At 42.3% G+C, this 10,636-nt stretch overlaps 1 protein-coding gene across 1 annotated transcript; it reads left to right on the forward strand.

Annotated features, from left to right (window-relative positions):
* The first annotated feature begins 274 nt into the window (after positions 1 to 274).
* LOC136628071 (leukotriene B4 receptor 2-like) lies at positions 275 to 8,723 on the forward strand. The gene is made up of 2 exons (XM_066603691.1): positions 275 to 446; positions 5,416 to 8,723. The coding sequence occupies exon 2, from the start codon at positions 5,432 to 5,434 to the stop codon at positions 6,503 to 6,505; it is 1,074 nt and encodes a 357-aa protein (XP_066459788.1). The 5' UTR covers positions 275 to 446; positions 5,416 to 5,431; the 3' UTR covers positions 6,506 to 8,723.
* The last annotated feature ends 1,913 nt before the right edge of the window (positions 8,724 to 10,636 follow it).

A 10,636-nucleotide genomic window follows, 5' to 3' on the forward strand; every position in this document is an offset into this window, starting at 1 on the left:
CACTCAGCCATCCGAATGCTGGTCTGTGACATAGATAAGGGGAGGGCCAGGAACTAAGTATGAGAAAGAAACAAGTCATAATGTGTAAAACAAACGAAATGTTGGAATTGTAACAAAAACAAATAAAAAACACATGTTGATGGAAAACATATTTTCCTCTATCTGTTATATATTTACCCCAGGCTAAATGTACTATGATAAGGCTGGTAGGAACATTCCTCACCATGCTGTCTAAGCAGGAGTTGGGCGTGATACTTAAGGAGCATGTCTTAACATGAGAGTGGAAGGATAGTCCAAGTCCAAGGGAGGAACTCATGGGAAACGGACCAAGACAGAGTTACAAGAAGAGAGGCAAGCAATGAAATGAGACTTAGAAGGAAGGAGAGTGAAAGGAATAACTTTCTTTAAAGACTACTCATGCACTAAAAGGGAGTTTCTTCATTGCGGTAAGTAAAATAAAATATTCTTATTCTCTTCTGTATGGCTAATGTTGTGCCCACATGTCTTAGGGCTCTCTCACACGAGCGTATGCTACCATGTATTAAATCGTACCAATCATTACATTGACGTTCAACCGTACCTCTCACACACAGCTTGCGAAATACACACATAAAAAAGAACGCGGCATGTACAATTTGGCGCGTATTACACGTGTATACACATCAAGATAGTTGTTTACACGCAGCAAGTACATATGTCATTGCATACTTCGGCGCTGTAGATACGCTGCAAAAAAAAATACTCGTGTGAGAGAGGGTAGAGGGTCCCACAAGGAACAATTCTTGGTCTTGCTAAGTTTGAGGCTGCCATAACTTCAGGGGAGTGACGACACATTATTTCCCTGTGCTGGACAAGGTATATAATCTATAGTATATGAGTATGACTAGTATGTCAAAGCTGCTAATCCTAATCATGTTATGTGATGATAAACGACTTTACGGATCTCTCAGAGAACTTCTGTCCAGAATAGAATACTGCATAAGTTATTAGTTAAGGGAGAAAAAGAAAGTCTAAACAACAAAATCCTCTACTGATATGGTGACGTGAGATACGACACCATATCTCTCACGTTACAATGGCTTCAGGATACAATACTTTCAACATACAAAGTTTGTCCCAATTAGTATTGTATATTGAGATATCATTGTACATCAGAGTCATCCTCCATAGTAACACGGGAGCTGTAATCTGATATATGCTCATGCTTAGCTGTAAAGTGTCCCTGAAAAAGGGAAATAGTGCAATTTTGGTCAATTTAAAACTAATACAATTAGCTATTAGGAGGACCTAAAATGAAATCCCATGTAGATACCTGTCGCTAACGTATCCACAGCAGTCACGATGTTGGAAATTGTGTTCAGCCATTTATTCTGAAAAGATAGGTGATGAAGTTGGCCACGTTGCTTGTCACCTATATATCCCAGATTCCTTAGGCCTCATGTCCACGGGGACAATCAGGCCCGCTACAGATTCTCCATGGAGAATCCGCAGCGGGTCCCTCCTGCCCCGAGGACATGAGGGCTGAAAATAAGAATAAACTCACCTGCTGCGGGCTGTGCGTGTCTTCCCTTCTTCGCGGCCGGATCTTCTTTCTTCGGCCGGGGGGATGTGCTCGGCACGCCGGCTGCGTGCCACGCGCATGCGCCGGGCCGAAGAAAGAAGATCCTGCCGCGAAGGAAGGAAGATCTGCATCGCCCGGAGCAGGTGAGTTTAATTCAGGCACAGGTCTCCTGCGGATCCGGACGGCTTCTATAGGCTTCAACAGAAGCCTGCGGGAGCCGTTCCCGCGGGAGACCCGCACCTAAATGGAGCATGACCATTTTTTTTAATGCTCCAGAATTTTTTTAATTCACTTTTATTGACCATCCGCAGGTATTTATCTACCCGCGGGTGGTGAATGCATCCCTATGCAGTGCGGATCCACGTGCGGGTAATACGCTGCGGATTTTAATTGTTCTTTTGCCCGTGGACATGAGGCCTTAATGACAAATCTGTCTAGTAATTCAGTGACATAAGCGTTAGGGTCATTTCACACATGCGATCCCGATATCACCGCAAGAAAATCGTAGCAAAATCGTGCCTTTGTTCCTGTGATTTTTAATCGTCAGCACTGCCTTTTCTCGCAAAAACATCCCTGCCGCTTGCCATTTTACCACGATTTTTTAGCACAAAAATCAGTAGGACTTTCTAATGTTAAAAACGCATTTCATCGCACAAAAATTGCAAGTTCGTGCATTGCAATGCAACAAAAATGAGACTCCATAGGGATACATGGGCGATAAAAAAAAATCGCAAACTGCAGAAAGATAAGCATGCTGAGATTTTTGTTTTTTTCTCACAACATTGCATCAGGGAAAACATCGCTAATGTAAAGGAAACCATTGAAAATCATTAGTTTCATAATTCCGCATTTTTACTCACTCTCGCATCTCATGAAAATTGCGCGGTTTTACTGCCTGTGTGAAATCGGCCTAAGGTTGAATCACTGCGAAGCTAAGAAGATTTGCCTTTCAGGATTCTGGCAAGGTTGGATGACCATCCTTGGCAGTTGTACTAACTAGTGACCACGCTGATTGCCAGTATATAGACCTTTCGAATTCTTAGGCAATCTGATTCTTCAGAAATAATGAGACATGCTGTAATCCGTAAAAAATGTAGTAATATTACAGGAAATAGTCATATTTCATGTCTACACTAGTCGGCAGCTTTATGCATCCCAGAATCAGTAGGACAGCCATGGATTGCTTGTGGCGTCCCTCAGGAGTAGGATGTTTCCACCTGACAAAAAGGCTTTCTGTTGGAAATTCTGTGCCAAATGGCGGCTAACTGGGCACTTATAGTAACTTCATGCTGGAGATGGTCAAACCAACGGAGGAGCATGGAGAAAATAATGGTTGAGGCTCTGTGGCTTGCTATGGAGCATTGTGGTTCTAACTGTAATGGAGATAGAGCTGGTTATGTTATGGCATACTATGGCTGCTAGTACTATGGAGGCAATGTGCTACTTGAAAAAAGTTGCCAAACCCAATCATCTTTACGACCTCCAGGGGGCCCCTCATAGTTTGCCATGGCAGCCTCAAGCCTCACAAAGTCTCCCAGGGTTGCTATACATTGTTGCCTATTAACCACAGACTTATTCGTTTATAGCATGAGTGATCATATGTTCAAGTTCCCTAATGTTACTGAAAAAGTGTGATAGCATTCATAAAAATATTAAAAGTTAAAAAAACTCTTTTGCCATAAAAAAATCTGAACAATAAAAAAACCAAATATAATTCAATATTGCCATGTCCGTGCAAGTCCAAACTTAAAATATTGCACTTTGTTTTCCATGTAGTAAACCACATAAGAAAAGCTACATATACAATCCCTGAATTGCAGCTTCTTTGTGTTACCCAGTCTCCTATATAAATTGAATTAAAAAATGATCAAAAACTTGCATGTACCCTAAAGTGGTGCTAATAAAAACTACAGCATACGCCACAAAACACAAGTTTTCAACGAGCTCCATTAATGTAAAAATAAAAATGTTATGGGTCTTAGAATATGGCAACAGAAAGCAATTAAAATCACATCCGCCTGTTTACAGGGCTTATATATGTCATAAACAATATGTTAAAGTGGTATTTCCACGGGGAGAATACACAGGGGGAGCTGAGCTTACGGGGTTGAAATGTCCCACTTGTGCGCTTGCTCCTTTCCTTGCTCATCCCTGCAGCTGTTCTTCATCAGCTCTATGGACAGTCTGCATGGTCTGTAAGAATACTGTCTGCCATCTGCTGGTGAAAAGAGAACATTACAAGAAAGTTGTTCAATAACCAGCAGATTGCAGACTGCATTGCAAACAGCAGTCCAGTTAAAGAGGAAATGAATGGAGAGAGCTTTGCAGCTTCAGTGTTTCCAAATGGATCAGTCCTGTCCTGCTGTGTCCCTCTCCATCCTAGTGACCATAAAAGTAAGCCATCAGAGAAGATGCATATAAGTGTGAAAGTCCCACTCGGGAATATTAGGGAACAGCCTCAAAATGCACAAGTACATATCAGGGAGTATATCTGATAAGCTGGCAATATGAGAGTGAGAGCTCAGTCTTCAATGTCTGAAAAATGGATACAAGAGAAAAAATGTCATCTCTTTTCCCTCCATGTGTAAGTTTATGTGAGTGTACATGCATATCCTTAAAGAAACAGTCTGGTTTTTTTGGTTGTTTTTTTTTTTTTAAATCCATCAGATTATCACTGGACGCTGCTGTAATGGATCTACTTCTGTAGCTCATCCCACCTCCAGGTTATGAATTCTGCACTTTCCATCTAGCCTCCAGGTCACATGATCAGCACTCTGACAACGCTCTGTGTCCTGCAGTTAGACCAGATTAATAAAAAATGCCAAATAGAAACATTTTCATTCAAGTGATACAACACTGTAAAGCATAACAAGCACAATAGATGCGCATACATGACTGACTACAACATCAAATTAAGCCAATAGGTTTGTGGTGAAATGTGACCATGACATCTTGAAATATTTTTCTGAATAGTTTGAGGGAACAGTTAAATACATATTTTAGCTTACATAAAGATTATTATTATTAAAGGGACTCTCCAGCCTTTAAAAATTGATGATCTATCCTTGGGGTCACTCCCTTGGAACCTCCGTCGATCAGTTGATTGAAGGGAGCAATGACATTCATGTGAGTGCTGCAGCTTCTTCAATGTGCACATTTGAGTAAGATCCTGTCATTCTGTATAGTGACATTTCTTACTACTGTATGCTTGTCCCATTCACGTCAGTGGGACAAGCCCGTAGTACTCAGAATGGCTGCTATAAAAAGTATGGTGTTCTGAGCAGTCACAAGATCATACTCAAATGTGCACATTGAAGAAGCTGCAGTGGTCACACAAATGCCACACCATCTTCCATAAGCTGAGCAGTAGGAGTCCCAGGATGACAAACCCCATCAATCAGATATTGAGGGTCAATCCTGAGGATACACTGTCAATTTTTGAAGCCTGAATTACCCCTTTAAATTAACCATACAACTACTGTATACATATCACTTGGGTCTATGTTCCACATACTATGTAGAAGTAAAAGCTGATAACCTTCCTTATTAAGTAGGATATCATACCCTGTTTCCCTGAAAATAAGCCCTAGCATGATTTTCCAGGATTTTTGAGGATGCTTGAAATATAAGCCCTATTCCAAAATTAAGCCCTGCTTACAGTTAATAAAAAGTCAATTTGATTAGTGTTCAGGCAGCTATACATGTAATAAAAGTTAAATCTTTTTGAGCCAAAATTAACATAAGACACTGTCTTATTTGGGGGGAAACAGGGGCAGTAGTATTACCATATAAAAAAGTTTTTATGGAGTGTTCTCATAACTGAAACTTTCTTACCTCTTTTTTTCCCCATTTAGGTTGAGCCTTTTCAAAATGAACAGCTGCGTTAACAACTATGGGAATGATACCATCTTGAGCTCCCAGGCTTCCCGCATCTCAGGTGCAATATTTCTGGGTCTGGCAGCATCCTTGGGCTTACCTGGGAATGCCTTCATTATCTGGAGCATCTTATGGAAAATGAAAGGCAGAGAGAAATCTGTAACCTGCATCCTTATCCTTAACTTGGCCATAGCTGATGGGACAGTTCTTCTTCTGACTCCGTTTTTCATAGCATTTTTAGCCCGAAAGACCTGGATATTTGGTAGAGGGGTATGTAAGGTGGCCTACTATCTCTGCTGCCTTAACATGTTTGCAAGTATTTTTATTATTGCTTTAATGAGCATGGACCGCTTCCTAGCCGTGTTCCGACCTTATTTGGCCCAGTCACTCCGTAAAAGGGAAGTGGTAACAAAGGTCCTCTTAGCTATATGGCTACTAGCAGGGGCTTTGGCCCTTCCAGCATTTGCTTTCAGAGAGGTGATTGGAAATCAACAAATGAATGCAGATATTTGTGAACCTTGCCACGCCAGCCGAGGAGAGGCTATATTCCACTACACCTTTGAAACACTGGTGGCATTCTTGCTTCCCTTTCCTTTGGTTTGTTTTAGCTATGTGTTAGTATTAAGGAAGCTGAAATCAAGCCGGTTTGGACAAAGATCAAGAATTGAGAAACTGATTGCTGCAATTTTGGTGACTTTTGCAATCCTCTGGCTTCCTTACCATGTTGTCAACGCAATTCAAGTGACTGCCAATCTGACATCAGGAAGCATATCTGACAAACTGGCAATACTTGCTAAAAAGAGCAGAGCTGGGGCTACTGCTCTAGCGTTTTTTAGTGCCTGTGTTAACCCTCTGTTGTACGCTTTTGCAGCATCAGACCTATTTAGAGTATTCGGTGTAGGCTTTGTAGCAAAGCTACTAGAAGGAACAGTGGCAGAAATCCAAAAAAGGGTCAGATCCCAACGAGACCTTGTAAAGGGTCTTGCAAGGGTTGGAAGTCGGGGAGAATCAGTTGACCTTGAAGTGAGAAATGGAATAAAATTAGAACCTTTGAATGGGAAACTTTAGCCTTAGATACACATAATAGAAATGTTACAGAATGTAGGCCTGATAGATATAGCCATGCAGTGGAGATGCCGGGCCCCATGTGCTGCAATAGCATGCTCCTTTGGGTGTCACATGCATAGAGCTCCTTACCTCAAGAACAATGTGACTTCGGATCATGTTAAAATGTTTTTTCTATCAGATTTGGACAAAGTGACACTCTATATGCCTCTATGTGAAATTAGAGGCAAACAGAGGAATATTAAAGGGGTTGTCCCGCGCCGAAACGGTTTTTTTTTTTTTTTTTCAATAGCCCCCCCGTTCGGCGCGAGACAAACCCGATGCAGGGGTTAATTAAAAAAGAAAACCGGATAGTGCTTACCTGAATCCCCGCGCTCCGGTGACTTCTTACTTACCTGGTGAAGATGGCCGCCGGGATCTTCTCCCTCGGTGGACCGCAGGGCTTCTGTGCAGTCCATTGCCGATTCCAGCCTCCTGATTGGCTGGAATCGGCACGTGATGGGGCGGAGCTACAAGGAGCCGCTCTCCGGCACGAGCGGCCCCATTCAGAAAAGAAGAAGACCGGACTGCGCAAGCGCGTCTAATCCGGCGATTAGACGCTGAAAATTAGACGGCACCATGGAGACGAGGACGCTAGCAACGGAACAGGTAAGTGAATAACTTCTGTTTGGCTCATAATTAATGCACAATGTACATTACAAAGTGCATTAATATGGCCATACAGAAGTGTATACCCCCACTTTGTTTCGCGGGACAACCCCTTTAAGGGCTTCTTCACATGGGCATTTGCATAATTGTGCATGGCTCAGCGCAAAGTATTTGTCCCATGAACGAGTCTTTCTTGTGCGCCTATTGGTGTTTTTTTCTGTCTTTTTTCCATGTGCAAGGCATGGTTTTTTGTGCGCAGGACACAACCATGCCCTGATTTAAATGGCTATTTAGCCGGAGTTCCAGATGTGTTCTTTTTCCAGCAGAATTGCGCAGCATATTAAGCGCACATTTTTGCACCACCCATAGACTTTTAGGGTATGCTGCGCTCTTTTCTGCATGCGCAAAATACAGAACTATGAACAAACCCATTGACATCGATACATATTGTGCACGCAAATATGCAAAGGAGCCCTAAGGTCTCATGCACTTCTATGGAAGCCCTACTAGAGGTCTGTGCAGAACAAAGCCGTAATACAGCCAAGTGCATGAGGCATTAACCCTTTCCAATCCAATTTGTATCCTGGTTTTCCTAGGGGGCTTACTCTTTTTCTGCCATTCTACAACGGCGCTATCTGCTGGCTAAAGCCAGTACTGCATGAGGTGACACATTGGATAGGCTCCAACAGCAGAGAAGCTGGTAATATACAGTAAGGGAACCCCGACAGACGTCTTCCAACATCGGAACTGTACAGCCTTAAATCATAATGTCTGAAGACATCAGACAGTGAATTGGAAAGGGTTAAATCGGAATGCTCACCCTGTTAATACACTGCAGAAACTAGTTTTCCAAAGTAGACCTGTTATATCACAAAGTCCACGAGCCATGTGAAAAAGAAAGCTTATGAGAAGATGTTGGCATGAACCACTTTCTGGCAAATTGAGCTCTGTGATCATTTTATAAAATCCTCTTCTCACAATCCAGTTGAAGGCTGCCCTGTTCTGGAGTATGCTGCTTGTGTTCTAGACAAATGGATAAATGACAGCATGTCCTCTGCGCTGTTTGGTTGAAGATTGGCTGTCTTTTATGTTTTTATTGTTTTAGTGCAGGAAATTGCTGCCAACATATTTAATATTAAAGCCACAATGATGATTTGTAGATGCGGTACCGCATATCTTCACAGCGGTATCAACAGGGACAATATCTAAAGTTGCTTCTAGAGCAATACCTAAACTGTATTACTGATTATAGCAAGACCTTGTTAACAAAAGTGCATGGACAGTTGTATGTGATACAGTTTTTCTTTTTTCGCAGTAGCAGTTTGGCTTTCTGCCTCACCACTACTGTTACATGTGAATGTACTCTAGTGCAATAACTTCTTCAAAACACAAAGTAATCTAATCCTACATTGTATATAGAGATATATTTATATACAAATGAATGTATTTTATGATGCATAAAGATTCACTATAGAATCCCATCATTGGTGCCTTAATGGTTCTGACTTCTCAGAATGTAATTAAACATGAAACAAACAGTAAATGAACAGTATTAAAAAGTAATTGAACTTTCCTAATGTCCTCGTTCATTGCAGTGTCCTGTTATTTATATCTATTTCTATTATGTGGCAATACTGGCTGATTCACACGGCCATTGGTGTTTTTACGTGCGCCCAACTGTGCCGTAAAAGCGCATGAACGGGCGCACAAAGCTAACGTTTGTGCGTTCGTTCAGACAGCCGGAGTCCGGCGCATATACGCTGCTAAACTCCCATCCACCTCCCTTCTCTGGTAGCTGTCATAGGCTCCCATAGGAGTCTATGTAGCTGCCGCCAGCATAAAAGCGCCCGGCTGAAATACACTATCTTGGTCGGCTGGGAGCTTTTAGGCTGCGGAAGTATGCCCATGTGCAATGATGCATTATAAACCAATGCATCAGAGGGGCAGCGTATATATCGGCTGGGCGTGAAAACTTGGCCAATATATGACAGTGTGAATCCAGCCAAGACTGTACAAAGTTGTACAGTCTGCAGAGTGCCTGTGCAGAACTGGTATCTACGACTGTATGATCACTGTGTGGTGGTAAAATTGTCCTTTTTATAGTGTTTTTTATTCATTAACAATATGGTAATATTATTGAGTCACTATGTAGTAATAATTGCTTAGCTGTGTTTTTCAGCTTTTGATAGTGGTAGCAATGAAAAAAAATTGATAAGATAGTTGTATTTATAGAATGGAAGTAATAATCATTAAGGGATGGTGATATCTGGTAAAGTTGAACTTTTTGATAACTATATATTTGTGTATAGAGTATGCAGCATTCCATAAAGTGACCCTGGACACATGGCATGTGCTGAGGAGCTGGGAGGGCAAGATGCTGCCTTATCATGGCAGCACTTACCACGCTCCCTCCCAGAGGGACGCACGCAGCCGAGGCCAGGGCAGCGCTGGGCCTCTTCCGGACACCCCTGGCATGGGGATGCCCAATAAACATTAGGACAGGTGAAGTGGTTGTCAAGGTACAAGGCAAAAATAGACAGTAATCCACATGGAGGCAGAGTTATGAATATTCACAGACAGACATGACAATGAGTACATCCATCCAGCTGTCCCAGACTTCAGGACGCTTGGGTGTGAACAGTTGAAGGACAAAAAGAGTACCTCTGCACGGGGCCTTGAGAAAGTCCTGTTCACTCGTTGCTCACTCTCTCTCGGGGCTCACTCCAACTTCATCTCAGAAACAAGCACTCCAGGAAACCTCTCTTCTTTCTCCATCTTTAACATATAAGGGCTGAAGGTGCCCCCATATGTCTCTGTACTTTACTTTTTTTCAGCTCCAGAAGATGGATTCCTTTCCCGCTCTCAAGCACTCACATGTATAGCCTTACTCATACCACATGACAGGATAGAAATTGATACATTTACAGATAGTCAGCTCCCACTTTGCAGACAATAACCCATCACACACTGCAGCTGTGCAATATACATAACAGAATGACAAGATAGTTTTTGCACAGAGCATCTATATAAGACATACATGTATGACATTATGGAGGGGGGCCAGGAAAGCATGTACTGGGCCACTACAAGACGTGAGGGAAATGAGCAACAGCAGAGCACTCTCAGCTATGCAACTAAATCTCAGCAGTATCCGTACTTTCTCTTTTCACCTAACTTGACTCAGTGCCCATTTAGATGGGACGAATGTTCGGCAAAAAATGCCTGGCATTCGTCCCCACACATACTCTGCTGCATGGGAGTAAATATGGCTGGCATACAGTGGGGCAGCTGGAGGAGATTTCACTCCTCGCTCCCCCCCCCACGCCCTCTCCATTGACTTAAAATAGCGGCCGTTCAACACTGAACGGCTGCTATTTACACTGAACGATCATCAGTCATTGTTTATGCTGCATAAACAATGGATGATGAGCTGAACAATGATAATAATAATAATCTTTATTTGTATAGCGCCAACATATTCCGCAG

Source organism: Eleutherodactylus coqui, chromosome 5 (assembly GCF_035609145.1).
Source record: "Eleutherodactylus coqui strain aEleCoq1 chromosome 5, aEleCoq1.hap1, whole genome shotgun sequence".
Taxonomy (NCBI): domain Eukaryota; kingdom Metazoa; phylum Chordata; class Amphibia; order Anura; family Eleutherodactylidae; genus Eleutherodactylus; species Eleutherodactylus coqui.